The following is a 24,449-nucleotide window of genomic DNA, read 5'->3' on the forward strand; positions in this document are numbered from 1 at the left end:
ATACCAATGTTATAATCAAAACCATGATGAAAATGCGTAAAAATAAGAGTAATCTTGAGTTTGAATGACTACATAATACAAATTAAGATCACATCTATAAACGAATTGTATATAGTATTGAAACTAATGGCTTATGAGGACAGGAAAGAGATAAAGAGTACTGATTGTTCTTGTTCTTGTATTTTTCTTGTTTCCTTCCTATCCGAAAATCAGAATAAACTGTTACTGTATTCTAAGCAGCCAGCAATCTAATCACAGTATAAACAAAGCTATGCCTATGCTTCATGGTTTCATTCTGCTTTTATTTTCATTAAGCCTTCCAGAATTATGATGATTTTACAGTCAACGCCTAAATGTATCATCATCACAGCCACCAGCATCAATAGCATAAGTGAATTTCTGATTTACAATGTATTTCTTTATTATATCTTTTATATATCCTGCTCTAATCTACTCATCATTTCAAATAGAAGAAAGTCTTATTTCATGAATCTCTGGTTGCTGTCTGAGTAGAAAGTAGAACTTCATTAAAACTCTAAGTTTGCAATGTATTGATAAGGATGAAATAGTGCATATGGTTACCTCAGTGTTTTGTAGGTAGAGCCATAACCTTGAATGCACCTTCACTTATTTCTTCTGATTCTCATACTTTTCTGCTTTTTTGCTCTATTGCTGGACTAATGAAGTATTTCTAAATACTATGAACCTATTTAAAAGTCAAGCTTTCTGTATGTTGTATTTTTAAGCCAAGTAAATGTAATTCAATAAAAAAAAGTTGGCGGGGAAAGTCAGTTGACTTTCAGGATATTGTTTAAGAACATATAGAAATGTCGCAAAGAAAAGTCTATATACATTTATGGAATGTTATTTCTGTTTATCAAGATAATGATGTTTGGCTAGAGTAATTTGTCCAAAGCGTCCAACCTATTTCTGATTATGTAATGGAGAATCAACTGTAATTTTATAGTAGTGAAATTGGCATAAAGTGTCTATAAAAAATATAGATTTTCCTGTAATTAATAGATTAATAAAGTAACAGATTGCAATAAACAGTTATATACAACAATATGATTTTTTTCACTTTCTAGATCAAGAAAAAAAACATTTTACTAGATATAGTATGAGTATTTAAGATATTTAAGAACCACTTTAGGGGAGGGTTAAGGTTTTTTATTAGAAGGAAGAAAATGTGACATCTTGCCTTGGGTGTGGAAACCCCCTGAGTTACTTTGAGCCCTTCCTTTCTTTCAGCCTTAGAAAAAGAACAGAGAAAACCCCTTCAAAAAAGGTTGCCAAAGAATACTGCATGGATGTGTAAGGTGTTTTGTAGGTAGAGCCATAACCTTGAATGCACTTTATACTGCATGGATGTGTCAGGTTTATAGACACTTTCTACATATTGAGATTTGGCAGATTTGGCAGATTTCAGAGGACCCATGTGCTGGATAGGGTCTAGGACAACTTGTCACAGCCAACTCACTGTGGCCAACTCGCCATGGCCAAGTTGCCACAGTCAACTCACTGCAGAACAATTCATGGCGTTCACAAGTTACATAATATTGAAGAAATGGTGGAGTAGAATCATTAAAGAAGTGATGCAAAAGGAGGGACAAAATAAAATGTGAATGACAAAAATTAAAATATTTTTAATTATTTTAAATAATTTTTAAAAATGTTGAATTGCCCTGCAGTGTGTTGGCCACAGGAAGTTGGCCTGTGACAAATTGGCCACATCAAGTTGGTCATGGCAAATTGGCAGCGATGAATTGACTGTACCAAGTTGGCTGTGGTGAGTTGTCCTGTTCTGCTCTGGATATATGTAAAAGGGGGGGGAGTCCTGAAGCATTTATATGCTATATAAATAAAGCCTGTAAAAATAATAAATACTGTGGCTTATATAACCTATATATCAGTGCGTTGGGTACAAAACATTGCACTAAATTCCTGTATTTTGGGAGATGTATCACAAGCACCCAAAATTCCACAGGATAAGGTTTTCCTATCATTTTAACACAAAAGTTATTTTCAAAAGATAGCTGGATCAGAAGTAATAACAGTAGGTACAGTCATGTCTGGATAATCACATAATCTGAAATTTGAAAGCATGAAACCAGAACCTTGGACAGTTCACACAATGTCTGAGTAGATTTGTTTCTTCTATTTTAGAATCCCAGATTTGGAAAGGAATATTGAGTCTACTCCTCTAGTTGTGTGAAAGAATCCAGATTAAAGCATACTATACATATGATTGTCTAGCACAGTGTTTTTCAACCACTGTGCCGCGGCACACTAGTGTGCCACGGCACAGTGTGAGGTGTGCCGTGGGAAAAACACTCGCCCCCCCCTCCCCCAAAAAATCGTTTTTAAAATGCGCTTTCTGAACTCGGCCTCTGTTGTCTTGGGAGCCTTCGGGGCAAATTCGCTTAATCTCCCGCCGCCGTCGTCCCTTTCACCCAAACCAGAGCTAGGGCAAGCCCCGTGGCCGTTGCACACGTGCGCGATCCTATTTTCTCCAGGGGACGACGAGCCCGAGAGGAAGAGGGAGCCGCGCAAGGGTGGGGCTTGTCATTGCAGGCTCTGGGCTGACCCTGCCTGAGAGCAGCTGCAGCTGCAAGCCAAGAGAAATTGAGAGAGAGGGAATGTGCACGTTGCACTCTCCAGAAGGGCTAGGGACTGACAGCCGCGGTGAAAGCAGCCCCCGCCAGCCGGCCCTTGCTTTTGTCTGCTGGGTATTGAAGGTGGCGGCGGCGGAGGAGGAAGCAGCCCGGCGTCTCTGCTCGCCTTTCCCGCTCTGTGCATGGGAGAATGTGTGTGTGTGTGTGTGTGTGTGTGAGAGAGAGAGAGAGGTAATTCATAAAATCCCTTCCCCCTCCAGCCATTCTTCCCCTTTCCTACAACTGACATTGTTTTTTTTAAAAAAAAAATTGTGGCGGAGGCTATTGCAAGTAGATTCAGTGTGTGTGTGTCAGGGTGGAAGGAAAATTGAAGCAATATTATAAGCACAGTTGTAGTTTTAGTAGTTTTATTTAGAGGCAAATAAACGTGGCTTGCCTCGTCTTTTGGGGCGGGAGGAGGGCTCTGCCATAATTCCACATTAGCCAACAGTTTTTCCATGCTAGAGCTAGAAGTGTTGTGTAAGCCCAATCTATATGAGAACCAATAGAAATTAGTGGATGAATTCAATAAACCATGGTTAACCATGTATAAATGTCTTGTGGAAACATTCCCATGTTGTCCTATTGCAAGTAGATTCGGTGTGTGTGTGTCAGGGTGGAAGGAAAATTGTAGTAAGATTATAAGCACAGTTGTAGTTTTAGTAGTTTTATTTAGAGGCAATTTCACTTAATAACCAAGTTGCCAGTTCCAATTGTGGTTGCTAAATTTTTTTAACATTTTCTAATGGTGGTGTACCTCGTGATTTTTTTCATGAAAAAAGTGTGCCTTTGCACAAAAAAGGTTGAAAAACACTGGTCTAGCATCCACCTGAATATATCCAATGAAAGAAAGCTTCTGGCTCCACCATCAAACTGCTCTTACTATTATTTTTCCCTAATGTTTTATTGGAATCTATCTTTCGATAATTTAAAATCTATTATTCCGTGTCCTGTGCTTTGGGGTGCAAATGATGCCTTGATAGTTTTCTATGTGACCTTTTTCAGTTATCTGAAGATGGTTATCCTATCCACCATCGTCTTTGTTCAAGGCTAAAAGTACTGTTATCTAGCTCTGTCAATCATCCTTAGGGCATAGTTTTTAAAGCCCTAATCATCTCCATTTTCCTTTTCAAAATGTGTTGTAATTTCACTGAATCTTCTTAGAATGGATCCATTAGTCAAGATAGATGTGGCCAAATCAGAATAGAATCGAGAAAATATTTCTTATGATTTGGAAATTCATTCTTTATAATACTGATTCAGTTTGCAATTAACTGCTATGACAATATCTTCATTGCAAATACTATTATCTGTGCACTTCACTGTGCCCCAGTCTAGTGCATTTGTTTCTATTAAAATTTCATTCTGTTACTTTTAATCCACTTCTCCAACCTGTCAAGATTGCTTTGAATTTTATTTTTTATTCCACAATATAAGCTAATCCTATTCAATTTTGCAACTTTTGAAAATTGAGAAGTTCCCTTTACCTTTTTATCTGATTATTAATAAAAATATTGAAATATTGAAAATCTGTCTTGGGAATTGATAACTGTGGACTTAAATTTGGTCTTCATTCCAGATTGATGAAAAATAGTTGATGGGAGCTCTTTGAGAATAAACTGTGAGCCAGCCATATATTCACATAATTTTCATTATATTTAGCCAACACTTAACTAACATGCTTATCAGCATGTCATTGGATGCCCTCAGCTGCTATCACATAAAATACTTCTAATTAATAAAATTGAAACACTAATGTGGTCTATCTTTATTAAAGATAGTTTGTTCAAGTTTTCGCAACATGAAAAATTGTATCTATGACTGGGGATTCACCATGTCTTCTAATTAAAAGGATATATAGTGGAATTGCTGGTGTTTAAATTTCCACAGAATTCTCTCTGTAGGTGATTAAATAGCCTTAACATAGGTAATCTTTATCATAATCTTGCTCTTTTTAAGATCAAAATTATGTTTCTTATAGTAAAACATGCTATTGATAGGGATTAGGATTTGTTTGAAAACACTGTGAAAATAGAAACATCAGAAAGAAGACTTTTTCATAACCACTCTGGAATAAAAATATGTTTGTATAAATAATTACTATTTAAAACAGCTATTGACAATTAGTGTTCATGTGCTTGCACTTCTAGGACAAGGAACAGCAGAACCTGGGGATGGAGTGAAAAGAGTGATTATCTTAGAATCCCTCCATAGTCACAGATGAATTAAATCCAATCCCCCCTTGAGTCCCATTGATCCTTAGCTAATTTGTCTGTATCCCAGATGAAGATCTTTCATTTACTTCTATTAGTTCTAACCAGATGCAGACTGTTAGTTGAGAAGATTCCTGTTCATAGTCATTTAACAATCAATCAGTTTAATTAAACCTTCACTTGTTGACCTGGTCTTTCATGCCCGACAGCAATCTGTTTACACTGAGGAATGATTATGCATTTTATATGCTCTACTCTTGCATCTTTGTATCCTGGAATTTATCTCATTTGCTGATATTTTCTTAACAGGAATCTTCTTCCTGCATAAATAGAAGATGAATCCTCAAAAGCAAAAATGTATGGATATTTGAACTTGCAAAAACATTTGCCCTCTTATCATTTGTTTCCTTCTCCTACATATTAGCAATAAACAGGTCCAATCTCTGGTTTTTCTGGCACATTTTTTTTCTGAACATCTAATTTTTTTAGAGAGCACAGACCTATTATAAATATAATGTTTAATAAAATGACACTTTTGTATCATATGGATGTGGATGACTTCAACGTTATATGACTATACATGACTACAGAATAAACAGCTTTGTTTATGTTTGTATTTTGCCCTCTATCCAAAGGATATAGTAGTTGTATGTGTACATCCTAACCTAATTGCAAATATAATGTGCAATTCCATATCGTTGACATAAAAAGTCTACACATACCTTTTAAATATCTGGGTTTTCAGATGTAAAAAAAATCAGAAGATAAATCACTTCAGTTCAGTTGAAAAACAAACATAAATCTTCAGGGCGAAAATAATAAAAATGTACACTGTCATGGTTGCATATGTGTACACACCCTTCCATGGCTGCATTCAGAATTAACCAATCACATTCAGACTAATGTTACATAGTAGCCGGTACACATCAGCTATAATTAAAGTTATTCTGACCAAGACCATGTAATATTCAGTAGGATTTGTCTGACATTTATTCAGTTGCCTTTCCCAGCCAAAGTCATGGTTTGAAAATTGCTTACAAGGAGCAAAGGGATCTGTCAGGGCTATCCCAACTTGGGCATTTAGGAAAGAAAGACTCTCTATTTCATTTGTACTGAAATCTATCTTTTTACTAAAGATGGTAACAGATGGTAACAGAGTAAGCAAAGCAAGATTTGAATATTCCTATGTAAACCCAGTGTTTTTTCCTTCTGTTAAGCCCTCCCACGCTTGCTCCTTTTACAAATGTCTAATGGTATTCAAACTAGGTGTTTTGGTAAGAGCCCTAAAATTTGGCGCCATTTGGTGGGTGTTTGAATTCTGCTCTCACACTTGTGCTCCTGGATCTTCCAGGCTCTGGTCCAGCCGGGCACCTCTAGTTCATTCTGTCATTCTGTCATCCCCCTCCCCAGAAGTGAGTTGCTCCCAGTTTGGTCAGGATCGGCCAAACTGGTAGTAGTGAAGGCAGGAGGCTCTGCCCTCCCACCCTGTCGCATGCACGTGGGAGTGCGCCTGAGCCAGTAGTGAAAAAACTAGCAACCCACCTCTGCTCTTCCCTATATCCCCTATATCCCCATATTCCTCCCTTTATGGCAGGATGCCATTGAAGTGAAGCAGGGCTGAAGCAATGCAATGGCAGATCTGGATACACAGTACTATGGAACACAGTGAAGGTAGTCATCAACAAGTGGAGGAAATATGGCACAACAGTGATATTACAAAGAACTGAATGTCCCTCCAAATTTAATAAAGAATCGGAGAGACTACCAAGAGACCTACAGCAGCATTAAAAGAGCTGAGGAATTTCTGGAAAGAACTGATTGCAACAACAATCTCCCATATTCTTCATATGAATGGGCTGTGAAGTAGGCAAGATGGAAGCTTCTTGTTACAAAGAAACATATCCAAGCCTGACTACATTGTTTTGCAAAAAACCTACATCAAATCTGACAAAACTTATTGGAAAATGTGTTATGGTCTCCTGACATCAATGTTGACCTTTTTGGCCATAATTCCCAAAAGTATGTTTGGGACAAAAACAATCCTGCACATCACCAAAAGTACATCATATCCACAGTGAAGCATGGTGATGGCAGCATTATGCCTTGAAGATATTTTTTTCAGCTAGAACTGCTTTAGTCACTTATTTTTGATAAGTCATAGCAGAGGTAAAGCCTTCAGACGCAAAATTCTGCTTTAATGACATTACACAGGATATTATTTTTGAATTAAATATTTTGAAAGTAGACAAGAAGGCAAACTATGATATTGCCTAAATAAAAAAGCTTTAGTAAGTTTGATAATTAAAATTTGGTATTAATTAAATGGAAACTTATCAATATAGAATAAAAATAGTTGTGAATGAATTGGCAGTGATTCTGACAAGATAGAATTCGCATTAATATTTAGAGCAAAAAACCAAGGAGGCATCTTCATACCATCCTTCCCCAATTGAGGTAGAAGGGAAAGCTAGCATGACTGTCAAATACTCCCATATGTCAAGATCAAACAGAAATCAAATTGCTAAATTTTTCCTGTTTTGCTGCTTCAAGATTAGTTTCATATAGCTATATTTTAAGAAGAAAATTGTGTGTCATCGCTGGCATGCCCTCAAAATCCCAAAAAGTTTTTAATTAATGAAGTCTGTGCATCTAACAGAAAAAAGGAATGTGATACACCCTGCTTCATCATATTATATAGACAGTAATGTGTTGTAAGTATGTTGTAAAAGAATAGTAAGATTATTATTAACCAAGTCTCTTCCATGCAATACATCATTGCTTAGTAACTATTTTATCATGTCAAACAGAAGTTAACTTACCCAAGTAATCATTGTAAAGTGCTTGTTCTAAGTCTCCAAGCATTGTTCTTATAACATCCTCATCAAGCTGTGCAGTTCCTTCACGTAAACAACCTTCCTCTTCCACCACCCAGCTTTGGCTAGTAATTTTTGACTTAAAGGACACATCTTCTTCACCCAACTTGCTTGTCTCCCCTTGAACAGCTTCATCAACCAGGTATCCTCTGAGCCTTTTGCAAGAGGCTCTGGGTCCAACAGGTGGTAGTTCTTCCATTTCCCATGGTGACTTGTTGCTGGCATGGTAAAGGGAGTGTGCTGATTTTGAAAGTGCTTTAGAAAGTAAGCCTCTACTTCCAAGCTCTGACTGATGATGAACCTGGCTAGATTTGGAGGCACTGCCAAACCAGTTTTCTCTGGATGAAGATCTCCTTTTTTCAGCTTCATTTAGGAGAGTAAGATTAGTCAGAGATTTCTGTTTCTGGAGACGAGCACCTCTGTTTCTTGCATCCTTGCCTCTGAACACTGAAAGTTCAGCAGATCGTTGCATAGTTTTATCCAAAGGCTCAACACAAATTAGATTTCACATTTCTAGCTGTAGAGAAGGCAAGACCTTTGAGTAATAGAACTAACCTTTCAGCAGTACCCACTTTACATGCCCTGTAGCTCCTCATTCCTCCGGTGTCAAAAAAGCACAGCATAAGCATTCCAGAGTGCAGGCTATTAAGGATTAGACAGGCACAGTCATTTCGGTTCTTTTCATACTAAGCTAGTCTTTTCCAGTCCTGTTAATCTACAATGTTATAATCATTTTAGAGGCATTTCTTTCAAGCAGAAGATAGTTGCTTAAACAATCTACTCCAGCACAGAAATAAACATAAAAGCCAGTGATGTTTCCTTCTTATCATCCAATCATCATTCTCCTTCAGATTGATAGGACTGCATCCTTCTCTGTGGCTGCTGTTTTCTGAAATCCAAAAGTAAGCTGCAAGTGCCGACAACCGTCTTCTTCCAGGCTCCCTCACCAGATCATGACTGATTCCTGCATGCAGATCTTTATTTTGGATGGCTGATAGAAAAGCAAGTGCAGCCAAGCAAATCAGAGCTCAATAAGACCCAAATTAACCAAGGAAGCAAAGCTCTGTTAAAGCTTCCTTGCATTTTAGTATTCAACGTGCATTCCCAGATCTATGGCTGTTCTCTGTAACTGCAGTGAATGCTGCTAGCTGCCATGGCAGCAAACAGCTTGGCAAATTAAAACAGAAGGACCCAACCCTCTGCAATTCTACAAATCCTGAGTTTAAGGATACAGCACAAGCTAAATGGGATGAACATTAACTTAATGCTCCCTGGAATGCCTTCCTTCCTTCCTTTCCTGGCTAAAGTTGAAGTGGCTTTTGAATCTTGCAATATACTGAAAAGGTCTCTTCCTATAGTATAATAGAGAATTTGAGAAAAAGCAATATCCATTTATATGGAAATGTTAGAAAGAGAAAAAGATTTTTTTCCTTTTATACAGTAAAGCTTTTAATTTCTGATTCATTATAAAATAATTAGAAATGTTAAGAAAAAACAAGTTTTTGGAATCTGCTGAAAAAAATCAGATAGATGGAACTGACTACCAAGTCCCAAAGTAGAAATCTTAGGTAGGGGAAAAAAACTATACATATTTGCATAAAATATATGTGCATGAAGGTACCTTGAGAAGAGAGAATGTAGTTCTCTCCAAAATTTAATCTTGCAGCTAAAAACTGCACAAATATATGAGATATGAGATATGAAAGGATGAATATGTGATTTAAGATTACTTTTGAGTCTTTAGCACAGATTTAAAATGAAATCTTATATGACAAGCTGAAATATATTTGCAACACTCAGCCACACCCATAGATATACAAAACCGTCAGAACAAAAATAATACTAATAAAAATGTTCCTACAAATGAAAAAAGATATAGAAATGAATTTTCATTAACTTCTTGAAAAATTTTGTAATTTCACAAAAAAAAAAATGGTTTCAGCCCAAGGTGCATATATATACCTAGCCTATAATATGAAGAATGTACCAAATTTCTTCCAAATCTCAGACCAGGTACAATTATAAATCTCTATTCTACTGAATATTCTATGTTGCTAGCTTCAGCCTTAAAACATTATTTAAACCTTGCTTAAACCATGCTTTGCACTTTGATTAGTTCTGACTCTAATAATTAATTTCTGATTTAAAGATATTAGGAATAATGTGTGAACTTGGAATTTTCCAATAAACATGATGGGAGAAGCAATTAATTCTCAATAATACAGAAAATCATATATATAATTCATGGATATTTTTGTATGCACGTTATACACTTTGGATGAAATAACTAGTTTAGGAATCAATTGCATTCAATCATAATTCAAAAAATGCAATATATCTTCCAAAATGACAATTGTTTTGGATTTCTCCTTGCAGAGAATTTTAGAACATTTGAAGCAGCTATTCTGACAGCATGCTCAAAGAAGTAATCTTATTCTATTTAGGCTATAACTTTTGTTCCGTTACTCACATAATGTTTTAAATAAAATATATGACTAAATGTAGCATGTTGCTTATGTCAAGATATATGAACTATTGCAAATATTTTTTTAAAAAAATAATTTTATAGGTCCTAATCAAGCATTCTCTCCATCTGCAGTACAAAGGCACAATTAGAGCTCCATCTGGCAAGTATAAAAGATAGGAATGTGTAATTAACCAAAACTTGTTATTTTGGGGGTAATTTACAACACAAATTACATCTTGTTTTGAAGAAAATATGTGACCTAAGTTGACCACTAAATATCTTTAAATCTTTTTTAAATATCTTTTTTAAAAGATATTTAAAAAAGAATTTGCAAGTGCATTTCAAGAAACCTTAGACTTTACTTATATATTATTGGAATACTGCCTTTAATCTAAAATAGTGCTGCACGCATGAACATGCACAGGTCTGGGTTGAATAAATAATAGCTAACTACACAAAACTGTAGCATATTTTCTCAAATAAGAGAATATAACTGCATAGCATAATATTTAAATAGACACTCATTTATAGTAGTCAGGCATTGAGCAATGGTGCTGGCACAGTAGTAAATTAAAGAACTGAAGCAATAAAGAATACAAATGCAAAACCTTTTTAAAACAAAAAAACTTATCTTCCCAAGGTATAGAAGAAATTATTTTTGACCTTAGATTACGGTACAAACATCTACACACACACACCCACACACACATACACACACACACACACTATTTGTCTGTCTGTCTGTCTATCTATCTCTCCCTCCCCCCTCCCTCCCTCTCCCTCCCGCTCTCCCTCTCCATCTCTCTCACACACAGAGACATACACACAGATACTAGGCTCATGAAAAGTCAGGGTCAATTAACCATGGGTGGATTCTGTGCAAACCAGCAGGCAAAACAGTCAGTTCTTTTCTTTATGTTTTAATGCATTTAAGCCATGTAATATAATGAGAGAAACTGTTTAATATATAAAGTAAAAACAAAATGCATAGCATCAGTCCACTATTAAAGACTACTCACAGAGCATGTAAATGGCACAGCTCCCATCCATAGACTTGATTTAACAGACAAGAGTCAAAATCAGTATCTCACCCCTTCCCCCAAGTTATGGATATTTTTGATACACAGGAAATTGTTTAGATAATTTCCATATGCTAACTTTGAAATGCATTTTATTTACATCATGTGTATAATGATCAAATTATGCAAATGATTTAGCGTAATATGTAATATGATATAATTAGCAAATGATTTCAATCACTGCAAATGATCTACTTTTGGATTTAATGGACAGGAATAACTGATAGCCTGTTCCCCCAAGTGGTCTATTAAAGTGAGGTTTCACTGTTGAAACAATAAAAGGCCAAGTCACCATTCAAGTCTCTTTCATGGTGGACTATAAACATAGCATCCGCTGCCTGGGATAAAATGAATGGAATAAGAACACTTAAACATTGCATCCACTATGGTACGTCCATTTTAAGAAAGCAGGAATGTTTAAATTCACCGTGACTGTCATCAGAAGTAATGATATCTCATGAGAAATTCCATTATCCTGATGGTAAGATGCCAAATAACTAAACATTTTATTTGTTGTTGCTTTTGCACATCAATTTATTCAAGAAACAACAAAAAAAACCCTGCAGATAATATCAAAATCAGCATGACAATATGCATACAAACAGTAAACAATAATAAATATTCCCTAATGATGAAATATTCATATACATAAAAAGCACCTATTCCATAAGTTAACTATTCAAAAAACAATGTTCATTAGATACCACATGTGGATATTTGCAACCTGCTGTTCAAGTAAAAATCAACCTATTTTAGCAAAGTTTTCACATTCTAGTCTCTTGATTCAGACATCTGTTTCCTACCTCCAGCAATTTCTACTTACCTTGAACATCTCACTATCACTAAAGTAGTAATAAGCTTCCTATAAAGTCCTTTATTCTTTTTTACACTTTCTATGATAGACTGGAGCAGAAATGGAAAACCCATTACAGAAAGAAGAGTGATGTCTCTCTCTCAATAGCCTAATAGACTGATGACTTCTGTACATTTCAGTGTGGCAATGAAGTACTCACAGGAGTGTTGTAAGCACTTTTATATCTAGACATTTTGTGTGTAATGCAAATTTCTATGAACATATTGCATATTTGTAAACTCAGATGGTGGGCTGATGACTATTTGTTTAAACTAAATATAAAAATTATATTAGCTGTATAGGTGGAAAAAGTCTGGCCAATTAGAACAAATTTTAATGAAGTTATCAGCAATTTTAAATAAATATGTTTAAAAAAAAATCAGAATCAGACTGGAGAATCTGATTTTACTGATACACATTAGATTAGACCACCCTTGTATTGCCAATGGAGAACAATCTTTATAGAAAATCCAGCTGCTTCTGAGCTTAAGTCACTACAAACTCAATGATAATAGAATTTGGTGTATAAGAAGAAAATATATATAAACACTAATGGTGGAAAAGAAGTGATTGCCAACCTTTTACAGGTCCACCCTTATCTATGTACCCAAATCTATGCATGGGTACTTAACAAATAAAACTCATTGTGTTTAGCAATGTGTCCTCCAGGTAAATTTGCAGATTTAATCTGATTAAAATGTAATTTCATATAAAGAATATATAACAAAAATTGCTTCCTGAAATAAAAAGTGTGGGTGTCAACTTTACATTTATGACACATTTATATGCACATTACATAATTTTTTGTATATATCTTTGCATGTATGTATATATAATAGATAAATAGATTAGATGTAAACTCAAGACAAAATGTTTCTATTTGGTAGAACTTTTAGCATTTGGTGGATCTTTGGTTGAAAGATCCACCAAAATGTAATTGTGATAGATATATTGAATTCCTATTTTTTTCCAAATTTCATTCTTATATTTTACATGCCACTGGAAATAACTTGAAATCCTAACATATTAGCATACTAGTATATGCAGACATATTAATAAAATTACTAACTTGAAGACACAAAATATTTAAATGATTTAAAAAACAATTAAATCCATTTTAAAAGGCCTATCAACCTACTTCACACAATGCCAAGCAGATCTCCATGGAAACTCACAAACACAGCTTGAAAATAATAGCTCCTCTTGCTAATTTCTGTCTTGAAAGCTACTGTTTAGTTTCCCCTAATCCTAGTACAATATAAAAGGAATAACATCTAATTTTTCACACTACAAATTATTACAATCTATTGTGGTCATATGTAGTGAGTTTTTAACACTAAAAGCCAAATATAAGTTAGCCTCTGTTCATATAGAACTTTCTCATTTCTTGATAATTCTGTATATATTTTTTCTGCAGAATTCTTTTTTATAATTGTGTAAATAGGACTCTAGAGACTAAGTTCTAGAAAATGCATCTGCCTGATTTAGGTGAAAGTTTTCACTTGTGTCACTATGCTATTACTTCCCCAAACTTCAGGTGTAACATATGGAGGTAACATCTCATACTGATTAGTTAGGCCAGGGATCCCCAATTTGTGGGCTGCAGCCCACTACCAGTTGCAACCAGGCCATGTGAGTGGCCAGTTGGTGCACGTGCACATTTGTGCACATAGCCGCACTTGCACCAGCATCGCAGGTGCTCCTGGTCCCACTCATGCAAGCAACACATGCATCTGCACCCCACAAAAAACCATTTCCTAAAATCCTAACCTGGAAATATTGGGGAACTCTGAGTTAGGAGATTAAATATTTACAAGCAAGCCATGAAGCTCAGAGAGTACCAAGAATTTCATATACTACATGAATGTCCCAGGAAGTGGAGATAATTTGTACTGTGTTTCCCCCAAAATAAGATTATCCCAAAAATAACCTCTAGCATGTTTTCTGTGCATGCACCCAAAATAAGACCTACACCCACCCCCCACCCACCCGAAAAATAAGACCTACTTAAGTGCCTGCACAACCAGCCACTCGCCCATTCTGTCTGGTTGCTGGTGATGCCAACACGAGGTGCCCTGTGTACACACCAGTTTATCTGAGGGCCCGCAGCCAGGCCATCCATGTCCCAAGAACTCATGATGGCAGCACCAGCAAACATGTGCAGGAGCCCACCTGACCACCAGCCCACTTCTTTTTCCAGCACCAATGCTGCATCGTAGCAGGAACCCAAATTACATGCTGCTGCCAAGGCCCTGAGGTGTGGCAGTGAGATGGAGCTGCCCCATGCACCCCACACCAGATTACCTCAGGGCCCCTGCATTTAGGCCATCCATGCCCCAACAACTGCCTTATGGTGGCAGCTCCGACAGCCCCATCCAGCAGGAGTCCATATAGCTGCTGGCCCACTTCTGCTTGCTCACACTCGCAACAGAGCAGGATGCCATGTGACATGCTGGTGCCATGGCCATGAGGTGAGGTAGGTGTCAGGGCATGGATGGTCTGGCTGTGGGGGCCCTGAAGTAAGCCAGTGCAGGGTGCATGGGGCAGCTTCACCCTCCCATCGTGTGGCAGTGGTACTCAAAAGAAATAAGACATCCCCCAAAATAAGTCCTAGTGCTTATTTCAGATTACCCTCCCCCCAAAAAAAATAAGACTGGATCTTATTTTTAGGGAAACATGGGTTAAAATGAAAAAGAAAAAAACAGTTTGTGAAATTATGAGAATTTTTAATCCTATATATTACTATAAAGTTGAAAAGTAATTATATTAATGTAATTGTTTCAAACATCTAACTGTGAAAAATGCCTATGGAGATTCTTAGACATCCAGGTCATTGTTGTCCCAAAGGTGCTTTTTCAAGAGGCAACTGGATTTTCTGGTTTTCCTTTGAAGATATTTTGCTTCTCATCCAAGAAGCTTCATCAGCTCTGACAGGATGGTGGATAATGGAAGGATTTATACTCCTTACAGACAGCTGGACATTTGCATTATTTTAGTGATGCATGAAGATGCATGCTTGAAGATTTATCTGTGTCATCAGGGTCACCTGAGTGATGCAAATTGGTGTGGAACCTTTTTGGAACTGTTGAAAGGACTGTGTTATAGATTGGAGATAGATGATGTCACATCCCCCCCCCCTATTGAGAGAGGGCTGTTCAATTTTGACATAAATATCCTCTTTGACCCCTCTTTCAAACCAGCAAAGTCCACATTTTGGACAGAGAAGACCGCTGGCTTGAAAGAGGGGTCAAAGAAGTCACTTGATCAAAGCTCAGATGGTTGGCAACTGGTCCATGTTTATGACAGTTGCAGTATCACAGAATCATGTGATCAGCTTTTGCAACCTTCTGACAAGCAACGTCAATGGGGAAACCAGGTTCACTTGGTAACAATGTTACTAATTTAATACCTGCAATGATTCACTTAAGAACTGTAGCAATAAAAGTCATAAAACAGGGCAAACCTCATTTAACAAATGTCTCACTTAGCAACATAAATGTTAGGTTCAATTGTGATTGTAAGTGGAGTACTACCAGTACATTGTATTCATTTTATATTTTATTATTTCCATGTAGTTTTTCTATTTAAGTATGGCCATAATAATTCAGAAATATATCTCTATTAAGCAATGATTATATATTACTCACCAGATATTTCCTCTAGACATTGCTTGGCAGTTTTACTGTATGCCAAATCCAATTTTGTAGGACTGATACAAGAGTCAGAAGATGGGATAGAAGAACTATCATTTTCCGAATGAGTTCTGGAATTAAAGAGATGGAAGGTAACATCTATAAAATCATAACAGTGATGACTTATAATTCAGTATATGTAGTCAAAAATAGAAATATCATTTGCACTTCTTTGTAAGGATCTAGAAGATAAAGTGCTAAACGCTTAATCATGAGATAGAATATTGTATTCATATGGTGTAAATAGAGACAATATACCACTAAGATGTATTTGGTTAGATTAATTCAGCCAAGGTGTCAAAGACAAAATGTTTCTAACATCTTTCATTTCAAGATAGGAAATAAGACAGACGAAAATAAGTAAATCAAGTCGCTTAACCACAAATAGGCATGCATGTGTTCCAAATGATTGATTATAGGAATTATATTACTTAAAATAATACCAAACAGGAAAACAGCAATATGTTGCTAGTTAAGACTAATAGTGAAATGAGACCTATATTGCAAATAAGAACTAAGATATGTTGGTTAGTAGACTGCTATCAATGGTAGAAACAAATCAAGAGTTGCAGTTGATGGGAAGTGTAATTTAGTATGTCTAAAGAAGACACTTCTTGTGAAAGATGCTTTTGAAGCTTATCACCACTGAACACATTTTCATTACACCTATTATACAGGATTATACTAACCAGTAGGATTGCCTTTAGATAATATTACACAAATGTGTATTTTAATACTAGTAAGGTCATTAGAATAATTTTATTAGATAGCTAATTATAACCATATAATGATTATAATTTCCTCTGAAAAATTGAAAGTATGAATTAAATCTTTAAACAATAAATGCTGTGATCCCAGATTCACAACTCTGCTAAACTGTATCAATTGCCCCATGACAACACTATCCAATAACCCAGAATAAGTTAAAATTATGAGAACAAGAATATTTTTCCTCCATTCTCCTTGGGCATTATTTATAATATTAATTCCAATTAATTTGAATTTAGTTTTTCTGATCATTTTATTCACAAAACAAATTTTACCTCTGTTCACATGAAGTCTGTTTATTTTCAAAAAAAGAAATTTCACTATTTACAGTCTCCAATTTAAAAAGATAACATCCAACCAACTAGAGGGCCCCTTGGAAAGCTTTGTTAAAAACATGTGTTTTGCAAAATAACAACCTGTCAGTTCTGCTATATTTATGACTTCTAAGTTTCCTATCTATTCTTTTTCTTTTTCAAAAACTGTCTGCAAAGGATGGGAAAACATAGTTCTGAGAAATATACATGCTAATATTTTTTAAAAAATAAAATGGCATCATAAACAGAAGCTTGTAGAATATAATATCCTTGAGTTATTCTTTAAGCCTCCAAGAAAATATGCAGGCAGATATTTTCTCTCATGTTTAGTTTTAGCATCTGCCTGTATTATATCAGGCAGTATCTGAAGCAAAACTTGTGGTTCAGATGTAACATTAAGGTTCGCATCATGCTCTAAGCATGAGCTTGGCTAACAGCCTCAAATTATTTGTTTTGCGCATCCTTTACACATCCTGTCATAAATGAATAAATGTCATTTTCTGGTAAGTCTTTAACTAGGAACCCAGTGATTTTTTTTAAAAAAACCACAAGTTCATTTATAACGTATTAAGCAATTGGAATAAATCACATTTGGGCGAATTTGGGACAATATATTCAAAGCTGTTTTTCCCCCCTTCTGCTTTCCCTTCTGAAGCATGAGTAAATATTATTGTGCAAGGATGTCTTCATTTAACAGATTTGTAGGTTCAGCTAAGTTTTAAATGTTATTATTGTCTATTCTTTATAATGTTGCATCCCAATTAAGTGTTACAAATCTGAACATTAAAACTCATCTATATTTCCCAATGAATGACTAACCACAAACTTTCTTGAGTTGGTAGAAAAAATATATATCATAATTTTTTTATGAGTGTCTACACAATTCTGGTTACACCACAACCCAAGATATTGCCTCTATTTTACTTTTCTCATTTTCTTTTTTAACTTATTTTCCATCAAATCAAAATTCTCATTGATCCTTTTATCTATGGTTACTACTTTGACATATTATATTCCGAGGACATCTTCTGTAGTCTGTCCCCCAATTTACCTCCATAACTTAAAGATTATTATTGCTAAATGAATCTACACTGATTGAGCAAGAACCTGGCTTTATACTTCTATTCTGAAAATCCATTATTCTTTGAACAATCTTTCTCACAAATATATCTTACCAATTGCTCTCATATTCCAAAAGCCTTGTTGTTAACATGTATTGCAGCTTTCTGGGATTTCAAAGCTTCGATAAGATTGGGTAGGAATTTTTTAGTATTCACAAATGTACATAACTATAAAAACATAGTTTACATAATATAACAATAAAGAATATTAGGAAAATTGGAAGTGAAATCAGCTACTTACAGATGAGTTAAGAAGTTAGGACGGGGAATTTGGGAAGAAAAGCATTCCTTGATTATTTTCTTGTTTTTTTAAAATTTGTGTTTCCATTTACTATATGTTAAATCTGTACATATTTACAACATATACAATTTGAGATAAATATTTTTAACCAAAAATATATCTAGGGAAATAATTTAGCCTGTTTTGCTGAGCTTTGAGGGCAGAGTTTGGCATGTTGCCACTTTAATTTTGCAGCAATGACTGCAAGTGACACAAACTGTTAAATTTACTATCATGCTGGTGCCTCTAATTTGCCATTTTAGGGATAGAACAGCTTGCTGAAGGCTCAGAATTACAGAGCTTGTGTGTCAACTATATATCAAAAGTCACAGAAGTTATAGTGGGTCTTGAAAGGAGATAAAGTAGATTTATGTCGGAAAAAATAGATGATTAAATATCAATCAAAACAGCATAGCTCGCTTCCCTCTTTTCAGTTCTTGCATTGACAATTGAGCGATATGAACCGATTTCTGAGTTCAGTGTGCAACATTTCACTTAAATAGCACATATGTTTTTTTCATTGGCTACACCAATCTGATCCATGTCCATAAATCTGAGCACATAAATATCTATAAAATCAAACTGTGTCCTTTAATGAATAGACATTTCTTTCCATTTCAAATTCAATCTAGAACACAGGAAAAATATCAAAGGAGAAAAATCCAACTTTTTTTCCAATTTACTGGAAAAAGCAACAACTTTATAGAATTGTGGGCCTTCCACCTATGGATGAAATGACTTCGTACCACTCACATGCCTAAGTAACATAGTTAGTAACAATTTATTCCAAGAATTCTGGTTACTATCAATAATCTCTCTAGTTCTTTAATTGACATATGCAAGCAGCTGACCTATATACTTAAATAAAGGTGGCTTCTTAAATGAATTTTCAGATAATTAAGTCAGTAAAACTATATCAGACTGCTTACTTCTTTGAAGTACAAATACATGAATTATCAATGATCACTCGTTCTAATAAATTAACAGTTTAGAAACTCAAAAATAATTTTCAGCCTTATATGTGAAAATAGTGTTAGAACCTAGAAACACCTTAGAAGAATGTCATGGGGTCTGGAATAGTATTTTCACAGCTTGAACACCTATAATAGCATAATGTTATTTTAGCACACAATGGAAAAATTGAGTTATAGGACATAAAATTGGTATGATGAAGTAACTTCAATAGCCATAACCTGGGAAAAACTCAAAATCCAGCATTAGCCAAAAAAAAAAAAAAAATTACTGGAAAAATATAGGGAAATTGTTTTCCAAATTACTCATCTACTTCTTGAGTTTCTTCTAATTAAAAAATGAAGCCCAGTACTAGAGCATTTCCTTAGGAGAAAAATTCATGGCAAGAAAAATGACAGCAGAATGCAAGTGCTCACATTTTTCATAGCCTAAAAGAGAACATGAGACTTCCCTGCTATTTTTCATCTTAATGAAACAATTGCTAATTATGTCAAAATCTGTGACCCAACTTTAATTTGAAAAAAAAAGCCTGTGATTTTAATTCTTGGTGACAAATATGCTATTTATTTAAATTCTGAGATAATTATAAAAATCCTGACAGGGGTTGTTCCTCCACACTTACATGGGAAGCATAAATCCAAATGCAATAATTTAAATACAGTTTTAATTATATCTAAATGATGTTAGAGAATGCCTAGGTCTTTTTTAAGATTTGTTTTCTTAAGGCTGAATGGATGCTGGTCATGATAGTTACAGATTAAAAATCATTGTCTTTGGCTTATTGGGGAACATAATGCAGAGGATACAATGTAATGAAACTCCATTGACATATTTCCTATACAGTAGAATATCTGGTCACGGCCATAATTTGTTCCATAACATTGGTCGCAACCTGATTTGGTCATGACCTGAACCTAATTTTGGAAATTTGGTGCTTACAAAAAATGGCGTGGAAGACAAAATTGGCCATGAAAAAAAAAAGTGAATTTTTTGGTCAGAACCCGATTTAGTCATGGTCAAAAGTGTGACAAGAGGTTCTACTGTAGTCATCTAATCGGCATTACAAGAACAGAACAGGAATCTAAATAGACTTTAATTATATACAGCTTCTTCCTCTTTTCAGGAAGATGTTAGAATATACTCCATAATAAAGAAGGAACTTCAGTCTCTTATAGTTGATTGATATTTGGCCAATTTACAGCATTAACGTAACATGAAAATGACATAATTGATATCATTATTTCAAAAGGCATAAATTGCTATAGTGATATATTTTCTGTTTAATGGATATTCTATATTAACAGGCAAATTGTCAGTTAAAATAGAGTTTTACAATATACAATTTTAGAAAGCATGTGAAATGTAAATACATATTTATAAGATTTTTAAAAATTGAATACGTTGTTTATTCTTATTCTTTTTCATTTTTTGCTACATACGTAGATCTATTGTTATTCTGTCATGACAGCAAAAACAAATCTTAGGGGGAAAATGTCAATTATTGAATTATTGTTTGCAAAATTGATGGAAGTCTCTAACAAAAACCAAAGTAAATCAAACCAACACTGGCCTTCAATAATACAGAAGGTTCCCGCTAAAAGACACATCCTCCAAGTTTATCCAGAAAGTTATATGTCATTTTTAATTCCACTATTGATGTTACAGAATGAGGCTAACTATTGCATAGAGTCCACAAGCAGGCAAAACGCTAAAATAATTTAGCAAACTGTAAGGTTTGGTTACTGTAAAATCATAAATAATAATTAAGGTGAAATCAGTACAAGTAATATATCTGATATTGGAAATAATACAACATTATTCTTAATATTGTTGAGATGGGGGAGGAGTGACAGCCTTTTCATAAACATATTTGATAAATATTCCAGCAGGAAAAACAAACGTCAAGTCCATTGTGCTGATTAAATTGCTTAGGAAGATGTCTCCACCTGTTCCATTTTACATTTTTTCCACTATTTCAAGTATGTATGTATGTATGTATTATAAAGAGCTGAGGTGGCACAGCGGTTAGAGTGCAGTACTGCAGGCTACTTCAGTTGACTGCTAGCTGCAGTTCAGCAGTTCAAATCTCACCGGCTCAAGGTTGACTCAGTCTTCTATCCTTCCAAGGTGGGTAAAATGAGGACCCAGATTGCTGGGGGCAGTATGTTGACTGTGTAAACAGCTTAGAGAGGGCTGTAAAACACTATGAAGTGGTATATAAGTCTAAGTGCTATTGCTATCCATCTGTCTATCTGTCTATCTATCATATAGCATTAAAGACTGATAGAATGATTAACAAAAACACAGAAAACAGAATAACAGAGTCCAAACCCCTGCTTAGGCAGGAAACCCTACACCACTTCAGACAAATGGTTATCCAATATCTTCTTAAAAATGTAAAGTGTGAGTAAACCCAACTTACCTATAAATAAATGGTGCTACAGTAGCTGTATTTGGATGGCTGTATTGTTGCTGCTGAGGAAGTTGGACAACACCACTTCCCGGGACTTGCCCACTGGCTGAAGGCATTGAAGGAGAAGAAAATGGTGTACTGGCCTCCTTTCCTTCAGAAGCTGAGAGACTGGAAGGAACATAGCTTTTCTCATTCCCTTGGGATTTTGCCGTAGATGGGTGGTTTCCTTTTGTATTCCTCAGTTTTTCTGCCTCTTTACTTCCTGAAGATACTATTGAACTACTCTGCTTTGATGTAGGTACTTTTGAACCAGGTTTTGGTATACCACTAGATGAAGGAATTAAACTTTCTTTCTTGGCTGAAGTTGCTTTGCTCCCCTTGGGAATCAAGCTTGCAATTTTTGAGGTCTTTTTGGTGGGTGTCTCAGGCATTTGTTCCTTTTCATCCTTTATCACCTTTTCAGTGCAAACTTTATTTTTATCTTTGCTCTTTTCTTCTTTATCCTTTGGCTGCAGCAAAGACTTTTTATTGCTGATATTTTTGCTTCCAGCTTTCGGAGGAGTTAATTTAGGGGATATTTTGGGGCTGTTGGTGGTAGATCCAGCAGTACTGAGCCCACCACTGAAGCCATCCACTTCGCCACACTCTAAAAAAGCTTCATCATCTTTTCCACTGTCAGCTGGGCCTGAATTTGATGATGACAAAGGGGGCCGTAAAACAGTCCGAGTGTTAACCAGTTTGAATTTCTCTAACATAGATTTCTGTCCAGAGGATGGTGTTTTGGGAGCTTCAGAAAGAGGTGGTTTAAGCCTGTCTGCAGTTGGTGTAGGTGAGGTTGCAGGGCTCTGCTGCTTCACAGACAGCATGGTAGAGGTGGCACTGTGTTTCACATTCATTGATTTGCTGCGCCAAGGCTTGCTGGCACTTGGAGAGGAGATGGCAGAGACCGGCTGCTGCCCAGTGGTGGTGGGATGCTGTACATTTCCATTTATACCTGCAGATGGGTGAGGACCTTTGGGTGATTCTAGTTGGTAAGAGAGAGAAAATACAATTTATAGAGTTGTCTAATGATTTCTAATATAAATGGAGAGTAAAGTGGCAATTATGTGTTTTAAAAATAAACACATGTAATTACACCGTTCGTTCTATAATCCACACGGACAAGAAAAACTAGAAGTGCAAAATTGTTTTGCACTAAACAAGCATACTCAGTGTGCTAGTAACAAAACCTGCCCATGCAAGTAAATAACTGGATAACTGAAATAATAGTAGTATTTCAGAGGTCCTTTTGATAACTAAAATCATAAAAGTTAGTGCCAAATTCATACAAATCTATAGAATTAATATTGTAAGTTGCCATCTCATATAGGATGTGAGAAGCAAGAGGGTCTTTTGCTGATACCAGCCGTATCTACCTGCACTCCTATGTTTACCAAATCAGACACACTGATGTTGCTATAGTACTCTTAATGAACAATCAGTTGCCAAATTTGGGAAACTGTTGTAAAGGTCACTGTAGAAATTTTCCATCAAGCTGCATCAGCAGTCAAAGCCAGAAACAGTTTAATATAAAGATGATTAAAGCAATCTGACAAGAGATGGCCAGAACTAAAAATAACAGCAAAAACAATTACCATTAAAAAAGGCATTTTAAAAACAATCTGGTCAAGTTCAGATTTTGAATTTACTATTTCTCAATTAAATTTAAAGATTGAGCAATATGTTTCTGTATGAGCATGGTTTAGTTTGTTACTTAAAAACCAATCATTTTTAGTCACCATAATATGTGTTGTTTGAGGGGCTTGGAGTGTGTATATTTTACAGTTTTAATGTATTTTAATATATATTGTTAATGTACATTGTTAATGTATTTTTAATATATATTGTTCTTTACTGCTAACTCCATTCCCAGTAGTAGAAGGAATAACATAATGCTCATGAATATATAACATGTTCATTTGACATGTATAATTTAAAAAAATGAAATTAACATTTATTCAGAAGAGGAAATAATGGAAATTATGATATTACCTGGAATTCGATTTGTTCTGCATCTCCACACATTCAGTTTATGTGGTACATGGTCATTATTTGCCAGGAAAGTGTTACAATATTCAGTACAAGGATTTGTGCCAATGACTTAGATCAGAATAGAAAAGCACATGATTGCATTCAGAAAGTTTTAATTTCAATTTACACTATCTGAATCAGAAGCTGAGATCTTGGAAAGTTCTATCCAGCAGCCTTTTCCAATTTGACATTCTCCAGATAGGTGAGATTTCAATTACTGCAATTTCCAAACAAAATGGCAAATGCAACTCGAATATGTCATGTTCAATATAACAAAGTAATGCTGAATGGAGACTGAGCTACACATTATACTCAATATATTATTTGGTCTTCTACATGTAGTCGTCATTTAGTGAGTGGTTTGTATAGTGACCATTTGCAGTTACAATAATGATAAAGCGATAACTTTGCATACAGTTCTTGCATTTATGACCTTTGCAGGTCTCTAAAGCAAAGGAAAGTGGAAGTAAGTTCACAAGAACAGCCACAATTTCATGTAGTGACTGCTTCATGTAATAACTGACTTGCTGGTTCCAATTGTGGCCACTAAATGAAAACTACGTGTATATTACTTTAACTATTTAACTAGTAGTAAAAAAAAATTAGATAAAAAACCCTTTTTGTTGTGAATAAATTTATAATGGTATTGTCAGCCTCTGCTTTGCTACTGCTTCGGCTGC

The 24,449-nt window shown here is 35.3% G+C and overlaps 1 protein-coding gene across 2 annotated transcripts in view; it reads right to left on the reverse strand.

Moving 5' to 3' along the window:
• NAV3 (neuron navigator 3) overlaps positions 1-24,449 on the reverse strand; it is a 354,382-nt gene that overhangs the window by 93,910 nt on the left and 236,023 nt on the right. The window contains exons 8-9 of one of the 2 annotated variants that reach the window (XM_087723408.1): positions 21,709-22,723; positions 15,787-15,902 (exon numbers count right to left, since the gene is read on the reverse strand). In XM_087723408.1, coding sequence (XP_087579534.1) covers positions 15,787-15,902; positions 21,709-22,723 — 1,131 coding nt within the window. Of the gene's footprint in view, positions 1-7,686; positions 8,676-15,786; positions 15,903-21,708; positions 22,724-24,449 lie in introns of those variants that run through there. The other variant, XM_087723409.1, reaches the window with a different exon arrangement.

This window comes from Thamnophis sirtalis, unplaced genomic scaffold, assembly GCF_051295495.1.
Source record: "Thamnophis sirtalis isolate CommonGarterSnake01/CBP01778 unplaced genomic scaffold, rThaSir2_p1.2 scaffold_9, whole genome shotgun sequence".
Taxonomy (NCBI): Eukaryota; Metazoa; Chordata; class Lepidosauria; order Squamata; family Natricidae; genus Thamnophis; species Thamnophis sirtalis.